Consider the following 21,970-nt stretch of genomic DNA (forward strand, 5'->3'; position numbering starts at 1 on the left):
ATACCCTTTTTGATGGGGATATCATCTTGAGTTTTAGACAAGATAATGTATTTTTGGTATTTGCATTTTTTCTTAACTGATTTCGAATCTACTTAGCGATGTGATTGCTATGATGAAGTTTATGCCTGAGTGGTTTTGAACAGTGTGGCGTGTGTGTGCTTTTAGTCATGTGATAATGAACGTTGTTTGATCCCATCTTACTTTTGAAGGTATTCCCCATAATTCATAGTTTTTGTGTGGTTTTTTTCTACCTCATATGCAAAGCCCTAGTATGAAAACTCAGTTAGCTGGCTTCTTTCTGGACTTTCCACATCAAGTAGTATCAGAAATTACTTGTGTTTAAAAATCAGTTAACAAAGGCATCTGTGTTGGGGGTGGCTTCCTTTCCCTTTATGACAGTGTGCACCTAGAGGGTGATTCTTCTTCAGTTCAAGAGAAAAGTGAAAATTAGAAACACCAAATGACACTTTTTAAATAAAGTTTAATCAAAATGTTTTCTTTAGCGCCTTCTCTTTCTGTTTTATTTAGAAGTGGGCTATCTAACAGACATGCTTAGAGAATGTACTGGTACACAGTAATACCAACTACTTCTGGAATTTGAAGAGTCCAGTCTTATGAGTTGCTTTCAAAAAGATCTAATTTGGATGTTTGGAATTTTGCCTTAATGTTTAAACATTTTTTCAAATACTTGAATCTTTTACTTTCTCAGTTTCTGAAACATGTATTCTCTTTGCTTTAGATTAGTATCCAGTGGAATTCCATACATCAGAAATTTCACATTTCTTTGGGAACTGTTGGTCCAAACTCAGGTTGCAGTAACTGTCACAATACCATTCTCCATCAGCTTCAAGAAATGTTCAACAAAACACCAAATGTGGTTCAGTTATTACAGGTAATTAAATTTATTTTCTCTTTAAAAATAAGATTCAGTCAGTGTTAGTGATGAGGGTGGGTGCCTTTGTCTTTCATATCTTGCACTTTTCTTGAAGAATTTTCTTTGATTCAAAATGGACAGAGTGATCTAGTTTGTATTCTCTTCAAGGGAAACTTTTATGGAATATGTCAGAAGGACATTGTCTCTTTTATGATGGTTATCCATTCAAAATTCCGAGGTTTTAGCATTGTACAGAAACAGGCTGCTCTCACTGTGTTTGTTCCTTATAGGTACTGTTTGATACTCAGGCTCCATTAAATGCCATCAACAAACTCCCCACTGTGCCGATGTTGGGCTTGACCCAGAGAACCAACACTGCCTACCAGTGCTTCTCCATTCTGCCACAGTCATCCACCCACATCAGACTGGCCTTCAGGAACATGTACTGCATTGATATATACTGCCGGAGTCGAGGCGTTGTGGCAATACGGGATGGTGCCTATAGTCTTTTTGATAATAGCAAGTTAGTTGAAGGATTTTATCCTGCACCAGGACTAAAGGTAACAAAGTTACAGTATGAATAAATATAATATGATCTCTCAAACAATTCTTTTGAGGGGGAAATAATGGGGAAAAGCAACAAATTTCTGTTGCTTTTCCCCAGTTTAATAAGTAGCCATGTTAATGCATTATCTCTGCCACTTTAGTCTGAAGGAGCTAGAAGTTCTAATAAAGTGTTGTGCTACATATGAGATGATAAAATGTCTTTTTCTTTATTTTCTTAATCTGATGAGCAAAGTGGAAGATACTGAAGAGAGTCCTATTTACTATTTGGAACTTTAAAAGTAGTTTTTATCATTGATTATTGAGTAGATTTGATTCATCAGTGGAACTATGATGCTCTTTTAAAATGTAGGGTCTGGACCTCAATCCCTGGAGATGCTGGTATAATAGCTCAGCGGCTTATAATTAGAATCAAATAGTTCCAAATGGCTTGTTTTTAAAATTAGTCCCCTGCAACTCTCTCTTGCCATTTTCCTGCTATGTTTTCATCTCTTACATAGCTGATTCTCTTGGTATTTATATCTTATCTCTAAATAGATGCTTACATTGCTATTTGTTGACTTCTTAGTTGCAGACGTTATCTGATTCTCACAATGAAGACGAGGATTTAACCCTGTTTTAATGCTTTCTTACATGTTCCTTCCTCATTCCAGGCTGCTGCTCACTAATACCTCCTTCCTTTTCTCCTATTCTTACAATACAGTTAGATAGCAATTTTGATTGGATAATTTTTCACCTTTATCCTTATTTCCAGAGGTGTCTGGTGTTGCCAGTTCCTACATGTCTTGGGGATCTGGATGGAAATAGCTTTGCTCCTTGGCTTTCCCCACTGCTTGCTTAGGAACACAACTTCCTCACATTGTGTAGTTCGGTTACCACTCAGCCATCTGCTCTTCAGCCTCCAGAATTTATTGCTATTTTTTTCTTTCCCCTTTTTTTTTTCTTGCGACTTACTGCTTTAAAAAAATTTTTTATAAGCGTTTCAGGTGGGGTATTGGGAGAAGATGAAATGTGTGTTGTGATTGTCATCTTTACAAATCAGACTATGTACTTTTAAAAGCTTTCTAGTGATTCTGATAAGCTTTTGATCTATATTTTTGAAGACTGGGAAGATAAAGAGTATTAAAAGAAAGAAAAGCTGTGCTTGACACAAATTCTGGTAGCCTTGCTTAGTTTTTGATGACATATCTTATAATTCTTCGTGGTTCACAATTAAGTCATATTAGATAAAAAAGGGAAAAGATGGGTTAGTTTCTTTATTCAGTTTTCCTCTCATATTTTCTATCTTAAAAAGTGAAAACTCTCGCCTTAGAGCGTCGGCCCACAGACTGAAGGATCCCGGGTGCCATTCCGGCCAAGGGCATGTACTTCGGTTGCAGGCTCTGTCCCAGGCCCTGGTTGGGACACATACGGGAGGCAACCAGTCGATGTGTCTCTCCCATTGATGTTTCTCTCCCTCTCTGTTCCTTCTACTCTCTCTAAAAAGCAATGAAAACAAAATATCCTCGGGTGAGGATTTAAAAAAAAGGGGGGGGGGGGACTCTAAGTAGGAAATTTTCCAAGATACAACTTTTGATATCCCGCCCCATTTTTGGTTCAGAAATTAATAAGAATATTTTGACCTATTAAGAAGTGCCAGAGTGTAATTCTTTATTTAGCTTTTTGCTTGCATAGTACTTAGTTGATATGACTTTTTTAACCTAGATATTAAAATTATCAATATCTCTTTCAGGTCGTTCTAGTGATAGTGATCATGTGTTAAACTTAATTTCAGAGCTAGACATAATATGTTTATTTCTGTTAAAATATTATAAACAATTTAAAATACCATGCTAAAGTTAGGTAAGATTTTATCTAAAAAGTTGTCTAAATTTTGCCTGTTTATATCCATAGACATTCCTGAATATGTTTGTTGACAGCAATCAGGATGCTCGAAGAAGGTCTGTAAATGAGGACGATAACCCCCCTTCTCCCATAGGAGGAGATATGATGGATTCTCTAATCTCACAACTCCAGCCACCGCCACAGCAGCAGGTAATGTGCAGCTGAAATTCCAAACGGCACATTTGTTTAACTTAACAGGTTCTACAGGTGTCTGGGCTGCTTTCTTGAAAGGCAAGGAGATCCTTGGGGGGCCCAAGATTCCCAGGAAATGTATGAAAAAATAGCAATAGAGGGTGATGAGAAGGGGGCTTCCAGAGATGGGAAGTGAATTGTACCAGAAATAGCATTAACCTCAGACTTATGCACTTAAAATGATGTCGGGTGATCACCCATGTAATCACAAAAGAGGTTGAACAAATGGCTAGTAAGCAGAGAAAAGCTGTTCAACGTCATTCAGCTTCACAGAAATACAAACTTAAAAGCACAGTGATATAATATTACATAACCACAAAGTGGCTTTAAGAAAAAAATTGATAATTCTTGCCAACATTTGGTATTAGAAGCAACTGAAACTCTCATTTTTTACTGGAGGGTGTGTGAAATGGTACAGCTGCCTTGCAGTGGAGTTTAGCAGTATTCCAGAGGGATGATAAAGCTCAACATTATGCATATCTGTGATTCAGCGGTTCTACTCTTAGGTATATATGCGACAGAAATGCATCAAAAAACACAAGAACATTCATAGCATTATCCAAAAAATTATAAGCAATCCAAATATCCAGCAGCAATAGAATGAGTGAATAAATTGGGATATACTTGTACAATGGAATGCTCTACAGAAATGAGGAAGCAAACTATTGCTACATGCAACAGCATGACGAATTTTGCTGACATAAAGTTGAACAAAAGAAGCCAGATACCATGTATGTAATGAATACATTCGGTATTTGTAGGAAATGCGAAACCAGGCAAAAACTAAACTTGAGTGATAGAAGTCAGAATAGTGCTAACCTTTGGAGCGGTGATAAAGATAAGGTGTGTAAGGGAGGCCTCTGGGGCTCTGGTAATGTTCTTCAGTATCTCGATCTACGCGGTGGTTACATTTGTAAAAATTCGTCCGACTGTACATTTAAGATTTGTGTACTTTACTATATATGATTTGGACCTCAATTTTCAAAAAATATAGTAGAAAGGATTACATTGTCCTAGGACTTTCATTACTGGAGATGAAGGTAAAGGTAAGCAGAGTTCAGGTTGAACTACCATATTTCATTGACTCCAAAGCTCCACTAAATGAAGGATGCATTATTTTTTATATACTGCCAGAAATAACACTGCCAGTTAAACTATGACAGATAAAATGAGCGAAAATCATCTTGAGGGATATAAACAATGGTATTGCAAGGTCAGGAATGAGGATGTTGCTTTTTTAAAAACATTTGAAAGTCAGGAAGTTTTTAAAAACCTGTGTTATTGATGTGTATTTTGCACATTTTCATGAAGTATGTAAATGTTAGCACTGGAGCTATCTATTGGGGAAAGCCATACGCTTACAGTATATGCAGTTGGCCATTTTACAGACATTTTAATTTCTTCTTTTCAGCCATTTCCAAAGCAGCCAGGATCATCAGGCGCTTATCCTCTTACTTCACCTCCTACATCTTATCATAGCACAGTTAGTCCATCTCCCTCTATGATGCACACACAGTCTCCAGGTAAGACACTACTTATTTTCTTGTCATGTTTACCTTTAAATCTAAAATACACACATGCGCACAGACACAAACACTGAAGCACTGCACATGCAGCCTTAGAGAGAGAACTACCTTTCTAGTCTGTGGCTAGATATTTGCCATTCATTCATTATGGCAGGGTTGTGAAATCTGTGTTCATGATTCCAGAGCACTTTAAAAGGTTTGATTAAATGGAGGTGGTGTCACTCAGAGCCAGACTCATGGCTCAGCTCCAAAAAGTGATAATCACATGATCTGTGTCAGAAGTCGACAAACTAAAGCCTGTGGGCCAAGTCCTGCTCATCACCTGTTTTTGTAAATAGTTTCGTTGGAACCCAGCACACCCATTTATCTAGTGTCTGTGGCTGCTTTCCCGCCATGACGACTAACCCCTTACAGAAAGTTTGCCCAGCCCTGTGGTGTATGTGAATGGTGTCCGCCCCTCACAGCTGGGGAGGGCACCACCTGCTTGTCCAAACAAAATGGTGCTGTTGGTGACCCCATGAAGGGCACTGTAAAATTGCTTGAGAATGCCAAAAATAATTTTTTAATATGTTTTTATTGATTTCAGAGAGAGGAAGGGAGAGAGTGAGAGTGAGAGAAACATCAATGATGAGAGAATCATTGATCGGCTGCCTCCTGCACGCCCCATGCTGGGGATCGAGCCCGCAACCCGGGCATGTGCCCTGATTGGGAATGGAACCGTGACTTCCTTGTTCATAGGTCGACATTCAACCACTGAGCCACGCTGGGTGGGCCAAAATTTTACTTTTAACCGAACATTTCATTGGTATCGCTTAAGCACTTGCTCTGTGCCAAATGCTGCGTGGTGCTGAGGATTCATCCATGAGCCAGATACCAGCTCTGCTCTCGAGCTTATCATCTAGCAAGGAAGACAGGTGTCAGATTTCTTGAGTAGATGATCCCCTACCTGCTCATCAGATGGCTGGACCATAGATGAAGACTTGGAAGTTGTTGTCATATCATTGAAGGTCGTTGAAGCCCAAGTGGGTGGGTGAGCTCAGCCCTTGAGGAGCAGCCAGGGAACAAGGAAGAAAACAGGAAACACAAGGGCATAGAACCCAAGGGGAGTGTTTTTCTAGTATACAGTTGAGACTGGTTTTGTATAGAAGGTAGGAAAAATAATTATTTTGAAATGATAGTAGCAGACAGGTATATATTGTGCTTACTCTCTGCCGAGCCCCATTCTAAGCACTTTACCTGGGTAATCCCCACAGCAAACCCATTGCATAGGTCCTGTTATTATTCGTATTTTATACAGGAAAGCTGAGGTGTGGAGAAGTTAAGTCACTTGTCCAGGTCACACAGCTAAATAAATAACACTTAAAGGTTAATCAAGTTGATGAACATATTTATTGAATGTAAGGCATTGCATTATGTATTATAGAACATGAAAAGGTGAAATTCTCTTACATAGAGGTAGAGAATTTGAAACTTGATGATATTGAGAATAGTTATGGTAATGTTGCAAGTATTTTAAAGTAGCATTTATTCATAGTTTTGGTAGCCATAGTTCCCCTTTCATAATTCTAAGTTAAAACTAGTCCTGTGCTAAATGCCATCTTTAAGCTCATGTCTCCCGGTTTTTTATATCTCCTCTCTAGGCCTCTCCCTGAACTCAAGTCCTGTATTTTCCAGCTGTCTATTCAACATTTCCATTTAGCTGTCTAGTCGACATCTGAAACTCACTGTGGACGAAACTAAACTCCTAACCAACCCAGCCCCAAATTGCTCCTCCCATAAGCACCTCATCTCAGTAAATGGCAGCCCCTTCCTTCCTGCTACTTGGGCCAAAGCTGTTAATGAGTCATGTTGGATTCCTTTTTCTCTCACATCCACATGCAGTCAGTTATCAAATACTGCCAGCTCTATCTTTAGAATTTATCCAGGATCTAACCACTTTTCTCCATCTCAGCCTGTGCCCTTGCCCAAGTCACTAACCGTCTCTTACTGGATGATTACAGTTACTGATTTCCCTGTCCCTGTCCCTGCCCTATAGTCTGTTTTTCACACAGCAGCTAGAGTGCTCCTTTTGGAACAGAAGTTAGTTTATGACTCCCCTGCTGCAAACTCTGCCGTGGCTTCCCATTTCATTCAGGGTAAACCCAAGTCCTTTGAGTGGCTTACAAGTCCCTGTGTGATTTAGGACCATGCCCGCCTCTCTGACCTCGTATCCCTTCATTCCCCCTTTGCTCACGCTGTTCCAGCCACTCGGGCCTCTTCACTGTTATTTATAACTGCGGCTACCTTTGGGTCCTTTGCACTAGCTCTTCTGTTTGCCTGGAATATCTTATCCCCTGGATATCCTCATGCCTTTTCCTTCACTTTGTTTCTCAGCTCATGAGGTCTTCTCTGATTGATTTATATACGGAACAGCACCTACCCCCACCACTGCACAATATCGCCCCCTTACCTTGCCCTGTTTTTCTCCATACCACTTATCACTACCTGACATATATATTTGTTAGTCTTTCACATTCTACTAGAGTATATGTTCCATGAGGACAGGAATTTTTATCTCTTGTTAACTGTTAATCCCCAGTGCCTACCACACACAGTGCTTGGCATGAAGTTGACATTCCTGCCTAGTTCTTGAATGAGTGAATAAAAAATACACTGGATATTTTTTAAAAAGATTAGCCAATATAAGAACTAGAATTTGGGCCCCGTGGAATTGACCTCTCTTTTTCAATAATAAAATTGTTCTAGTTTTCCTTTGTGCTACTTATGGGAGCTTTACTACTTGTTTAGTCTGTAGAATCTTAACTTGGGGTCCTTGAACAGGACATAATATGTGTCCTGCAAGATCATCTATAATTATTTTCATTTATTAGGAAATCTGCATGCTGCCAGCTCCCCCAGTGGGGCTTTGAGAGCCCCATCACCAGCGTCATTTGTTCCAACTCCTCCCCCATCCTCGCATGGACTCTCAATAGGACCAGGGGCCAGTTTTGCTAGTCCACATGGTGAGTCCGTACATGGAAATTGCTGTAGCATAGAGTTTGACATAAAAGTAGTTTTTGTTAAATAAATTATTTTCTTATTTCAAAATTAGCACTTGTTTATTGGGGAAATAGCAAAAGAAAATAAATTTTTCCTAATCACACCATGCAGGGATCTACCAGTTTTGTCTACTTTGGACTCTCTCCCTTTCCCTCTCCCTCGCTCTTCCTGTCACACACCTCTGCTTGCCCACCTGCTCTAGCCTCTCGCTCGCTCTTGCTCTCTACCCATCTTGTCTCCTACCTCAAACATGCCCCCCTCCCCCAAATTGGGACCCTACCCTATGTGTTATTTTGAGGCTTGAATTTTTTTACTCTTTAACTCAAAAATTCTATTACAGATTGGTTCAAATAGATAAAGAAAGAAGAATTAGCCAGTGAAGTGTTTCCTTTCTGTTTCATGAGTCACCTAGTTCCTCCTCCTAGAAGCATTTAGTTAGTGTCATTAATTTCTTATTGTTCTTGCATAGATGTTTTATGCATAAATAAGTAAATACATGGAAGTGTTCTTTGCCCCTCTCTTTTATACACATGGCAGACAGCATATTGCACATGGTGCTCAGTTTCATATATCATGAATACCATGCTAAATCAGAACATAATGAGTTTCCTCACATTTTTACAGCTATGGAGCATCTGTGATTTTTATAAAATATGTTTTTATTGATTTCAGAGAGAGGAAGGGAGAAAGAGACAGCAATGATGAGAGAGTCATTGATTGGCTGCCTCCTACATGCCCCCTACTGGGGATGGAGCCCGCAAGCTGGGCATGTGCCCTGGCTGGGATTCAAACCGTTACCTCCTGGTTCATGGGTTGATGCTCAGCCACTGAGCCACACTGGCCAGGCACATCTGTGATTTTTCACTCTTTACTATTAATATTTGCAGAAACATTTCTGACAGCAAAAACTCTACATCATCATACTAAGTGGCTTCATAGTATTCCCTTATCTCGGCATACCATAATTTACTCTGCTATTATGATATATTTAGAATGTTTCCATTTTTTCACAACTAAAAATGGTGTGATCTCTGCTCACATGATTATTTCCTTAGGTAAGTTCCTAGAAGTGGAATTGCTGCCTCAAAGGGTTGAGAAATTCCAAAACTTTTGAAACATATTACAGATTGCTCACCTGAAAGCCTGTACCAATTTCCTCTAGTATCATACTAGAATGTCTGTTTTTCTCCATCATTGCCAACATGGAGTATTATGATTTTTTTAAAAACCTTGATTATTTTGATAGGTAAAAAATGGTACCTTATTGCTTAATGTATGTTTCTTTGATTATTAGTGAAGTTCATTGGTCTCTGATGTTATTTTATGTGTGCCGGTTTATACCTTTTCCTATGTTCTTGTGTTGTTGGTTTTTGTTTTATCAATATGTAAGACTTCTAAGTAAGGATCATTTACCCTCTGATATATGGTAGAAGTATTTTTTCAGTTTGTCATTTGATTATAAAGGGGTGTAAATGTTAAAGGTATCTACAGGGTGAAATTTAAACACCAAATTGTTCAGGAAGTCGCTGCTTTCAAAACCTGATTCTTTGGTTCATTTCTTAATCAATGTAGCCTTTACTAAATAAAGAAAATGGAAAATTTCCCTTTCCTCAGCCTCCTCTGAGTAGAATGAAAACATAATTTGTCAGGATTAGTTTAAAATATATAAGATTTCTTTCCTTAACAGAGCTTTGAGATTTTTTTTGCTTAATATTTTCAAACATATAGTAGATTGTTATGTGGTATAAATTGTTACATATTACACATCTTGAAGCTTGTGTGAAGGTAAATTTTATTCTTTCTCAGTCTTTGTATCTAATTTTTATATCATGTTAAAAAGTACATAAACTGCACAAAATATTCAGGTGTGCCATGTTAAGAAGCATCATGCTTCAGTGAAATATCTTACTGAAAGGAAAAATAACATTTTCACACTGTAAGGTGTAAGCATGTAAATGCTGTCAAATACTTTTCCGTTTTCAAAATACAAACTTTGAATACCATTTATTTACTTGTTTACAGGAACTCTGGACCCCAGTTCTCCATACACTATGGTGTCACCAAGTGGACGAGCAGGGAACTGGCCAGGGTCTCCTCAAGTGTCTGGCCCCTCACCAGCAACACGGTTACCTGGAATGTCACCAGCCAACCCATCACTACATTCTCCAGTTCCAGATGCTTCTCATTCCCCTAGAGCTGGAACAAGTGAGTGAAATCAACATTTTTATGTTTGCTTTTAGTATAACCAACAAATGGCCTATTTTATTCCATCCTCACATTTGAAGATCATGACCTACTTGTTGAATGGGGATAATTAATAACTTTAACTTTTACCCATTTAGTAAATCGTTGGTAATAATAGTTAATTATCAAAGTCAGGCATAATGTAAGAAAGAGAAATGTCTCTTCCAGAAGTTGTTTTGAGGCAAGACCCAGTGCCTCTGTTGTGACTACTACCTTAGTTTTGATACTATACCTTAAAAGATACCTAAAGTTATCTGACAAGGTAACACAGAAGAGAAGACGTGTACAGATATGTTAGTTAGCTTTTGCTATGTGACTTTTTAAAAAATATGTTTTTACTGATTTTAGAGAGAGAGGAAGTGAAAGGGAGAGAGAGGTAGAAACATTGAGAAACATCAACATTGATTGGCTGCCTCCTGCACACCCCCTGCTGTGGATCAAGCCCGAAACCTGAGCATGTGCCCTGACTGGTGTATGGGTCGACACTCAGCCACTGGACCCCACCAGCCAGACTGCTACATGACTTTTAGTGGCTTAAGCAACAGTCATATGTTTGTTCACCATTCGGCAGTTTGGCAGTTTGGGCTGAGGCCAGCTGGATGATTTTTCCAGGTTCTGCTGGGCTCACTCATGCTTCTGTGGTCAGCTCCTGGGTTGGCTGGGGCCTAGCCAATCTAAGGTGACCCCATCGGGCATGGCTTCTCTCTGCTCCATGTGGTCTCATACTTGATCATGGGCTTGTTCACCTGGTGGCTGGACAGGGAGCTTCAAGAGAGCGAATGAAAGCCTAGGCTTGCAGCTGGCACTGCATTGCTTATACTGCATTCTGTCGGCCACAGCACATCACAAAGTCAACCCAGAACCCAGGTAGAGAAATAGACTCCACTCCTTCTTGAAGGGATTGCTGAAAAATCTCATTGCAAGGGACCTTGCCACAGGGACAACTGTGGCCATTTTTGCTAACAGGAAGCTAATATATGATTGTTACACTACAAGGAGTAACTAAAACAGTAAAGATTGTTATAGAATATCAAAGATTTATCCTAAAAACAAAGCAGGGAACAGTGAGATAATATGTTTTTATAAATGAAATGACATGTTTTCCTTCCCGAAAGGTTCTCAAACGATGCCAACAAACATGCCCCCACCTCGTAAACTACCTCAGCGCTCCTGGGCAGCCTCCATACCCACCATCCTCACTCACAGTGCCTTGAACATTTTACTGCTGCCCTCTCCAACACCAGGCCTCGTGCCTGGCCTGGCAGGTAGTTACCTTTGTTCTCCGCTTGAAAGATTCCTTGGATCGGTCATCATGAGAAGACACCTTCAAAGAATTATTCAACAGGAAACGGTATGGCTACCTAGTGAACTAACTCATAAGTGGTGATGGTCAGAGGCAGATGCTCAGTTGCCCCTCAGAATAGAATCTGAACTAAAGTGATCATTCCCTCACCTCCCTTAACTAGCTTGTTAGAATTAATTACTCTCTGCATCTGGCCCTGGCATTACAAATGGACTCCACTGTTTTCTTTTCCATTCTTGCATTAACATATTCCTTCATTTTATAATTTGCCATGCTGTGGCTGACCTGGACCTGGAGATAGGTCTGCTTATTACTGTAGGACACGTGCACCCAGCATCTATCTGGCTTTGCAGAGGATAGCATATGAGTAGCTACTTGTCCTCTAGAATGCTTTTACAGGCAGGCAGACTTAGAATCTGAGTCTCCATTGAAATAAAATTATTTATGATCACAAAGATGAAAGCTGCTTTTTAAGTACATGAGCGATTGAATTAAAACCCTGTCAGAAAAGGACTTCTAACCTATCCTGTGCTGGTACCTTTAGGAGATAGTTCAGAGTTGAGAGCACCCTTTCTAGAGTCCAGCTGCCTGGATTTGTAGCCAGGCCATCCCACCTGCTAGTAAGAGCTCTGCCATTTGTTCACCTTTCTGGTAATAGTAGGTAGTAGTATCTACCTAACTCGTAACAGTTGTAGAAATCTGAGGTATTTCATATAAAGCTCATAGCATAATGTCTTGGTATTCAGTACGTGTTAGTTACTTATAATTATTATTGTTGATGTACATATGTGTTAATGAGGTGGTGGTTAGAATGGTGAATATTGAAAATATACACTCCTTGGATGGCACCAAGCTGTTTGCAGCCTTTATATTCAGATTTGAAAAAAAATAAAAGTTTTAACATAAATTGAATAAATTAGCATATAAATTGGTATTCATCAGACCTGTGATCTCAGCTCACCTCTGCCATTTATTTATTTATTTTTAATATATTAAAAAAACTTTTTTTTTTTTTAATATGTCTTTATTGATTTCAGGGAGAGGGAGAGAGATAGAAACATCAATAATGAGAGAGTCATTGGGGATCAAGCCCTCAACCCAGATATGTGCCCTGACTGGGAATCAAACTGTGATCTTCTGGACCTTAGGTCGATGGTTCAACTGCTGAGCCACACTGGCTGGGCTCATCTCTGCCATTTAAAAGCCTTGTTAGTGTTCAGCTCTTTAAAACTCATTTTGCTCATCTGTGTAATCAACATATTAGGCTACAGCAGAGGTCAGTAAACTATGGGTCTGGAGGCAAGTTCTGCCCACCACCTGTTTTTGTAAATAAAGTTTCTTTGGAACATAGCCACACCTACTCAATACGTGTTGTCTATGTCTGCTTTCAGCTATAGTGACATCATTAGTGGTTGTAGCAGAGACCATATAGCCTAAAATATTTATTAGCCCCTAGGCTAGCAGAAAGTCCCAACTGGATCTTTTTTTCTTCTTTTTTTCCTAATGTGCTAGTTTTTTAAACCTTACTGTGGAAAATTTTAAGCATATACACAAAAGTAGAGAGAATTGGATAATGAACCTTTCTTTTCTCATCACTCACCTTCAACAGTGAATTCATACCAATATTATTTCATTTATAGTTCCCCCCAGATTGTTTGACAGCAAATTCCAGACATCATTTCATCCATAAATACAATTTCTTTATTATCAAATATGGTTGGTGTCCAGATTTCCTAAGCTATCACCGTTTTTACAGTTTGAATCAGAACCCAGTAGTTTTTAAGTACCTTTCAAACTATAGTTCCCCCTCCATTTCTCCTTACATAATTTATTTGTTGAAGAGACCATATCATTTGTCCTATAGAGTTTCTCAGTCTGGATTTTGCTGATTGCGTCACTTTAGAATCATTTAACGTGTTCTTTTGACCCTTATAGATCTATAATATGGATCAATCCTGTGGATCTATCTAACTACTGAATTTAGCCTCAAGTTGGTTGTTGTTTTGCAAGAATATTTCATAGGCAGTGTTACATTCTTCCATTAAGAGACATGTAATGCCTGATTGCCTCTCTCTGGTGGTGGTAGCAGTTTTGGTGCTCAGTGCCCAGATACCTTTGTTGTGGAATAGGTATCAACTGACTTGTTTTCCTTTTGAAACAGTTCTCTAGGTAACTGTTTCATTTTCTCTTTGTCTTACATATTGTCTTACATGCTAATTTCATGCATCCTTCTTGCTTTGCAGCTACAATTGATAAATTCCAATGAACCTGGGGTGATCATGTTTAAGACGGATGCGCTGAAATGCAGAGTAGCCCTTAGTCCCAAAACCAACCAAACACTTCAGCTAAAAGTGACACCTGAGAATGCAGGACAGTGGAAACCTGATGAACTTCAAGTTTTGGAGAAATTCTTTGAAACAAGAGTATGTTTATTAATGCATACTTTTTATATAATCAGTGAAACAGAAGAGTCAAGGTGGAATGAAAAGTAACTTGCTTTATTTATCCCTATAGGTTGCGGGACCGCCATTTAAAGCCAATACATTAATAGCCTTCACCAAGCTATTAGGAGCTCCTACACACATCCTCAGGGACTGTGTGCATATTATGAAGCTAGAGCTGGTAAGTTACAGAGAAACACAAACTTTTATAGCGAGGTCTGTTTGAGGAGGTTGGAGTTGGTGGGAACAGTGTTTATTGGTTTTTCCCTATTTAGGTACTTCTATTTTTCTCTTAAATTCTCCTTAATTTCTCACTTAAATTTTATATGTTTTGAATAGGCAACACATGCTCTTGTGTGTTTTGAATTTAGAACAAGATGATACAGTGGGAAACTTCCCATCCATCCCTGTCCAGCCATCTATTCCCCCTCCTCACAGGCAACCCGAGTTACCAGTGGCTTACCTCTTATAAAAGCAAATATATATATATTTTAATATATCTTCATTGATTTCAGAGAGAGGAAGGGAGAGGGGGAGAGAGAAATAGAAACATCAATGATGAGAGCGTCATTGATTGGCTGCCTCCTGCACGCCCCCAACTGAGGATCAAGCCTGCAACCTGGGCATGTGCCCTGACCGGGACTCGAGCCGCGATCTCCTGGATCATAGATTAATAAAAGCAAATGTATTTAATACACTCTTCCTATTCCCAGATAATGAAATACGCCCCCCTCTCCCCTCCGTGGTTTCTTCTAATACTGAATGGATTCATTTTTTAAATTACTTCAATTTTGGATCCATTTTTAATATGTCATATGTGAGGTATGGATCCAGCTTTTTCAGATGCCCCTAATTGTGTTGATACCATTTATCAATAAATCTATCTTCTCTGGGAGATTTTTAATTCCTCTTCTTTTTTATGAAAGTATATAATTATATAGATGGAATCCAGGTGGCAGCTGATTATATTTTTCCAATTTTACAATAGTCCTTTCATTTTAATGTTTCTAGTATTGCTTTGGGTAATTCCAGATACCTCACTTCTTTTTTCAGTTGATATTTTAGTATTGTGACAGCATGGCTTCTGCTCTGATAGGCTACAGGAAACATTATGTCAGAAAGATATCCACTGAGTTTTTTGAAGGAGTAAATATTTATGTGGCTAAAAAAGCATCAGTGGATATAATTTAAAATTATTAACACGGTTTGACTACTTTGTTTTAGGGAAGGAATTGGAACTGAGAGTGGGAAGTCTAGATTGGCACCAGTTAAGAAGGGCCTTGAATGCCAGGTGTTGATCCTTGGAAGGGTTGGAGGACAACGTGTCACTGCATGTCATTGAACATTTGCGAGCTAGAATAGAGCCACCCTCTAGAACATTTGGCAATGGTATAAGGATGGACTGGGGGAGGTGGCCACTGGAAGGGACCATTAGGGGACCATGGGAGAAGTAACAAAGCCCTGAGCTCAGTGGCATCAGTGAAAATAGAGAGAAGGGAACAGATGTCAGAGACACTGAGGAAGCAGAATTCATAGGAATTAATGAAGTGAGAGGGAGAAGGGGGGATGTATCACATAAATCCATAGCTGACTTTTCAATTAGTAACTTTACGTGTATATATAAATAAAACATGCAGGTTATCAACTTGATGTTCTGTGTAACTTTTCAGACTCCTAATGTTCATATGACTTTATCTAGGTTTTTGGTTTTTTTTCTCTCAAAACAGTTTCCTGACCAGGCAACACAGCTAAAATGGAATGTTCAGTTTTGCCTGACGATCCCTCCCAGCGCACCGCCCATTGCACCTCCTGGGACTCCTGCTGTGGTGCTGAAATCCAAAATGCTATTTTTTGTAAGTACCACCTGGCGCGCGCGCGTGTGTGTGTGTGTGTGTGTGCGCGCGCGCGCAGAGCTTCTGAAGAAATCCATGTGAGGGTAATGCAGCAACTTCTGGATAATTGCAAAAATTATCTGTTGCTGCCAAATATAGGTCCAGATTCCTTTTCAGTTTAGGCTTCATGTAATCCTGGTTCCTTTAGTAATAGCAGGAAGTTATTGAACTAAGTAATTGTGTGACAGTTGCATGTTAATCATAATATTCAGTTGTTTGTCACATGTCATATTTAATTTTCTTTTGCTTGACGCATCTTAATCTGATAGTAAATGATAGTACCTTTGATAAATTTGTCAAATGTTTTATTTTCTTACTATGTTTTTGTTTTCTGTGTGTGTTTTGTATCTACAGCTTCAACTAACTCAGAAAACATCAGTCCCTCCCCAAGAACCTGTTAGTATTATAGTTCCAATCATTTATGACATGGCTTCAGGTACAACCCAGCAGGCAGACATTCCCAGACAGCAGAACTCTTCTGTTGCTGCTCCCATGATGGTCAGCAACATTCTGAAGAGGTTTGCAGAGATGAACCCACCACGACAAGGTACATGACCAGTAGATGCTATTTTATTGCATATGTGTTTTAAGAGTTCTTTTGAGAGATTCCCCCTTCTCCCTGCTGCTCCCTCCTTACCCACCTCACCCTCAGTCCTAGTACTAGAGCTCTGGTTGCTGTGGCCCTCTTAATGTCTGCCTGTCGCTTTCTTCCTTTCTCACTGGCTCTTCGTTTTTGTCCATGTCTCTGCTGCCTGAACTTTATTTTTGTTAGTGATTTACTATTGGGACTGACCCAGTTGCTAATGCCAGAAGCTTGTATTTATAGCACACATTGCCACAAAGCCCTAGGTTAGGATGATAGAATTTTCCATGGATGTGAATTCCTGCCCTACCATCGATACCTGCCACTCTGTACATCACCAAGTTAAAATGCATGTTAGTTTATCATATTTCATGGTTCAGTCATGAAGAGAATAATATCATTCAAAGTTCTGTATCTTCTAAATGTTTTGTGAAGAATAAAAGCTGATACAAATGGCATCGCTGCTTTTTGGGCTCCTTATATAAGTTCAGGCGGGTGCAAGTGAACCTTTTCACCAAGTGCACAACGAAGCTCTCAGACTGAGCGTTTTCAAGGAAACCAGAATGTTTCTGGCAAGATAAACAAGGTCTGTTCAATACTGTTATAGCCTATGCTTAACACATAACTCCTGCAGTGCTAAATTCTGGGTTACAAAACATAAAGCTCAGCAAAGAGAACTTTTCTTCCATTTTGCTTATTTCTAATATTAAGGAAGTCCGCTATCTTTCTGTTTAGAATAGTATGATCACAGAATTATGTTTTTAAATGAGGGAAAGTTGTTCTCTGAAACATTTCACGTACCACGGTGTCAAAATTTTTATTAGAAACAGGAATCATGACAGAAATTATATTTTTAGCTGTTTGTTCCTCCATATCGTGTACACAGGCAAGTACTCAAGTATCGTTTATAAAAAATGCACTGGGCAGTAGAGAAGGGTGTGCTTCTTTTGTTGTAATACTTCTTCCACTTCTTACAGTTTTCTGCTTTCATCCTTTGACTTATCTCTTCTTTCAGCTAAAAAATAGGTCCTTAAGAATCAAAGTTTAAAGCTATCCGAATTTTCAAAGTAGCAGTCCAGTAGAACTTTGAGAATAAACCCTATTCTTTAACAAGCACGTGACTATCATTATGTCTTGTGGAATTTAAAATTGAGAGGAAAGAATGTTTTGATCCTATTGCGATCAAGCAAGTTTTTCAGCCTGTCAGTAATGAAAATGTGTTTTTAAAAAAGAAAAAAATATATATAACTTCTTTTAATTAAGAAATTGTTGGGATATTTTGAAATTGTTTTTCTTTTACGGCTACCTTAGACAGGTTAAACCTTGGGGTTTCGTTTTCTTTCTGTACCTTAATTTTCCAGTGGTTGATGAGAAGAGTGCAGTAACTTGCACAGGGTCACTGCACATTCTGCCCTCTGCCAGAAGGCCATTATTCAGTTGGGGTCTTCAGTTCTCTCACTTTCAGCCACTGTAGTGTTAGGCTGTGCTCTAGGGAAGGGACCTAGCTTTTGGTTTATAATATTTACAGCTGATTTTGTTTTTTTATATTGAAATATTTGTAATATTTTCAAAAAGGAAGAGGCAGGGTATTTGGTTTTTTTAAGCAAAGGGGAAATTGAAAGGATGAATGATTAGCCTCCACCCTCCCCCAAACAAATCTTGGTTTGGGATTGTTGGTGTGCCATACTTCAGCCTTCCTCCCAAAGCCATCACTTCCTCCCCTGGTGGAAGTGCTTTTAAGAAAAACCACTTTATTTTTGTATTACATTTCCTTCAAATTTGGGAGAAAACTCCAATAGATATCATAGAGCTGCACTGTCCAATATAACTGTCCCTGGCTGCATGTGGCTATTTAAATTTAAGTTAATTAAAATTAAATAAATTAAATAAAATTTAAAATTCAGTTTCTCACCCTAACTACATTAAAAGTGCTTAGTAGCCACAGTGCATATATTGAATATTTCCATCATCACAGAAAGTTCTGTTGGACAGTGTTGTCATAGAGATTATTTAACCTTTAACACAGCATTAGAAGGACACCGTTGCTGTTGTAATTAATGTATAAATATAAACTCTATATCTTTTCATTACATTCAAAATGCATAAGCCAGTTAGTTGTCAGTAGCCTTGAAGCCCAACTTCAAAGGTTTATCCAGTGCTTCTTATCCAGTGTTTCTATAGAGAAACTCTAGGCATATCTTCTTAAATTCAGACCTAACTGGGCCTTGCCCAGAATTTCCTCATGAGGAAAAAACCAAACCAAACCAAACCATCATCTGATACTTAACACTAAACCTTAATGCCCTATAACCTGTGCAGTTAAAATTTACTTTTTTATTTTGATCTTTAAAGTTCTTGCTAATTTTAGATTTAATTACCCCTACCCCACCGGTGTGTTGACATCATCTTTCCTGTATTGCGAATAGCTAATGACCATTTTTCTCTGTTGCAGGTGAATGCACAATATATGCAGCTGTTCGTGATTTAATGGCTAATCTTACACTGCCCCCTGGTGGGCGACAATAGACACTATTGTTTTTAACCAGGAAGGCTGACAAATGAGACAAAACAACAAAAGTCTGAATTCAGCCTTCAGTTTAAAAAGGAAAATGACTTTTTTTTTTTTTTTTTTTTTTTACTTTAAGAGCTAAATATTCTAAACTTGCAAAAATTTTCAGGGTGCACTTCATTCATCAAACAGACCATCAATCTTTTGTATAGTGAACTTGTATAGTGTGTTTAAATGGGACACGTTTCAAACTAGGTAATACATCAGTGTCCGCTTGCCAATCTTAGATTTAATATTCTGTTTTATACTATAAAGTTACGGAAATGCCAAACTTGTTTATTTAATTGTTTTCTTATGTTTTGGGTGTAATAGTCCTTTTTTGGTTTTTGTTTTGTTTTTTTAAGGCAGGTCTGTCGTTTTGAATACTGTAAAACTGTGATAAACTTTATATTGAAGCTGTATTTTAATATGACCGCTTTGAATCCTTACATGAAAATGTTCTGGGAGTTGTTATAAAAACATCCCAAAGAAGCAATATTTAATAAAACTAGGTTTAAAAAAAAAGCAACCAGTGACACTCACTTGTGTGTATATCAGCTCTATAGACTTCTCAGGGCCTCCCTTCATCTTTAACCTGGTGGGGCCAGTAATTAATTTCTAATATGTGTCTGAAATTTGACCAAAAACATCTACCTCTTTGTTTCAAATTTATTTTCTTCAAACATTCCTAAATTGACTGGTGGCGAACATTCAGCACCTTGGTTGTCTTTCAGTTTAGGATTTTGGTAAAAGAGAAAGAACCCAGTCTTTGGAAGAGACAGTGAGTACTTCATATTAATCAAGGATCCCAAATACTGCAATATTCTGGTCTGTTGAGGATGTGGTAACTTTTCTGTTAGGCAAATTTAGTTCACAGGATACTTCTGCATACAGCATTAATTAGGAAACAGAATTTGAATGCTCTGCCCTTGCATGAAATTTCTGTGGTGTTTTCTTATCTTGCTTAACTTCCCCACCGAAGTTGGGTTATTCTGAACAATCCCAGTTTAATTCATTGTCAACAAAACGATAAAATGTTTTGCTTGGAAGAAGCCTGGTCCAGTCCCCTCACTTTGAAGAATCTAAGATCACATCTCAGCAAAGTTTCCTTTCGGAGCACTGTGTTGTCTCTCCCGGTTGGTCAGGGACTTTGATAAGCTTGAAAGAATGTGATCCAAAGCAAAGGTCTTCTGGTGACTTGATGTTATTTGGGAAAGTTTTTTAAATGATGCCATGCTGAGTTATCCTGTTGCTGTAATATTGGTTCTCCGTTAAATTGCAGATGCTTTGTCTAATTCCATTTTAGATTATTTAATTGAGCTTCTGTAAGTATCAACTACCAAATTCTAGTTTCCAGCACCTCACTGCAGCTATATCATATCTGTTCTCAACTTTGCTTGATTCTCTGTTCATTTCTGGTCCTAGTTGTGGCCTTCTTTGCCTTTCTTCTGTGTCTTTTTCTGCCTTCATCTCCTGCTTCTCGCCCAACTCTGCCGCTATTCAGGAGCAGATGACTAAACTTTTATCCTTCCTTTAACTTACCTTTACCCTTCCGTTTCCAATTCTCCTTGCAGTGGTAATCACATCGGTTTGTCAGTCTAAGAGTCTTTATCAAGGGTTAGTCCTTTTCTATTTGGAGCTGAATTCTTTCTTTCATGTAGAAATCTACATGTATATACAACAAATGTATTTTTATCTACAGAATAATATTGCCTCAAATAATTTTATTAATAGAGTTAACTTTTCAGGTATTTTCCCTTTTAAGTGTGGTTGATTTTGAGATGTTAATTGCATTGTAAACATGATGCATTCAGAGTACACTTTTTTCCTAATTATAAATCATCTGAATGCATTGTGCAAATCAAAAGTAAGATAGGATTCAATGAACAAAATTTGTATTTTGATGCTTATTTAAGAGTACACCCATGAATTTGAATTTTGATATCATACTTGGTACTTGGAATTGGTATTTATTAAAGCTTGAAAACACTAGTATTCCTCGAATTTTAGGCTTCATCACAAACCATGTCTTCTGCCTCTTTTGTTATCCAGTTTCAGTCAGAGGGATTGGATACCCATAGAGCTTTTTTTCTACTAGAGGGTTTGGGTCTTAACTTTAAGATGTTTTCAATGTGATTTTAGTAATAAATAAAATTCACACAAGTTTCAGAGAACTACCAACTCTCACTAGTCAATTTTCATGAAGATATTTGAATAGTAGTATGGTTTAGTATTAGTGTAACCTTGAAATAAGAAATTGGTTCTGATTTGCCACCTTTTTTCTATCTGCTGAAATGCCATTTCTGAATATATAGAAGTACTTTCAGAATTAGGAAAAAAGTGAAAACTTCAACAGAACATATCAAGTTATTAGTAATGGGCCGAACCTTATATTTGAAGTTAACTCTGAGTGAGCTAAGTGTAGATGTAAACTAAAATATACATGATTTTGAATTTGAATACCACTAATAACTTTACTGTGTTGCAGTTAACACAGTAACCTGTCCAGCCATAGGATAATTGTTTATTAGTCATTCTTTGGGCTGGGGTTAATTTGATAACTTCAGGAAGCATAATTTTACTACTCTAAATTCAAATCCTATTTCAACATAAAAAGTTCTTTCATGAGTTTTTCTCCCCAAAGAAATACCTATTACATTTTGCTTTAATATTTATTACCCAAGTGTTTATTATTATTATTATTATTGAGGTTTTTTTAGAGGGAGAGAGAGAAACATCTATTGGCTGCCTCCTGCTTGCCCCCTACTGGGAATTGAGCCCGAAACCCCGGGCATGGGCAACCTGTTGGTACATGGGACGACTCTCAACCAACTGAGCAACACCAGCCAGGCTACCCAAGTGTTCTTGATATAAAATCAG

The 21,970-nt window shown here is 38.3% G+C and overlaps 1 protein-coding gene across 3 annotated transcripts in view; it reads left to right on the forward strand.

Annotated features, from left to right (window-relative positions):
- Positions 1-19,166, forward strand: part of MED14 (mediator complex subunit 14) — a 62,522-nt gene extending 43,356 nt beyond the window's left edge. The window contains exons 20-31 of one of the 3 annotated variants that reach the window (XM_016197037.2): positions 740-892; positions 1,165-1,434; positions 3,332-3,472; positions 4,926-5,037; positions 7,911-8,042; positions 10,102-10,284; positions 11,439-11,674; positions 13,870-14,049; positions 14,141-14,248; positions 15,795-15,920; positions 16,314-16,506; positions 18,995-19,166. In XM_016197037.2, coding sequence (XP_016052523.2) covers positions 740-892; positions 1,165-1,434; positions 3,332-3,472; positions 4,926-5,037; positions 7,911-8,042; positions 10,102-10,284; positions 11,439-11,674; positions 13,870-14,049; positions 14,141-14,248; positions 15,795-15,920; positions 16,314-16,506; positions 18,995-19,068 — 1,908 coding nt within the window. In that variant the 3' untranslated portion in view covers positions 19,069-19,166. Of the gene's footprint in view, positions 1-739; positions 893-1,164; positions 1,435-3,331; positions 3,473-4,925; positions 5,038-7,910; positions 8,043-10,101; positions 10,285-11,438; positions 11,675-13,869; positions 14,050-14,140; positions 14,249-15,794; positions 15,921-16,313; positions 16,515-18,994 lie in introns of those variants that run through there. The other 2 variants (XM_087813295.1, XM_087813294.1) reach the window with 2 other exon arrangements.
- Positions 19,167-21,970: the final 2,804 nt, after the last annotated feature.

This window comes from Miniopterus natalensis, chromosome X, assembly GCF_054644295.1.
Source record: "Miniopterus natalensis isolate mMinNat1 chromosome X, mMinNat1.hap1, whole genome shotgun sequence".
In the NCBI taxonomy this organism is placed as follows: domain Eukaryota; kingdom Metazoa; phylum Chordata; class Mammalia; order Chiroptera; family Miniopteridae; genus Miniopterus; species Miniopterus natalensis.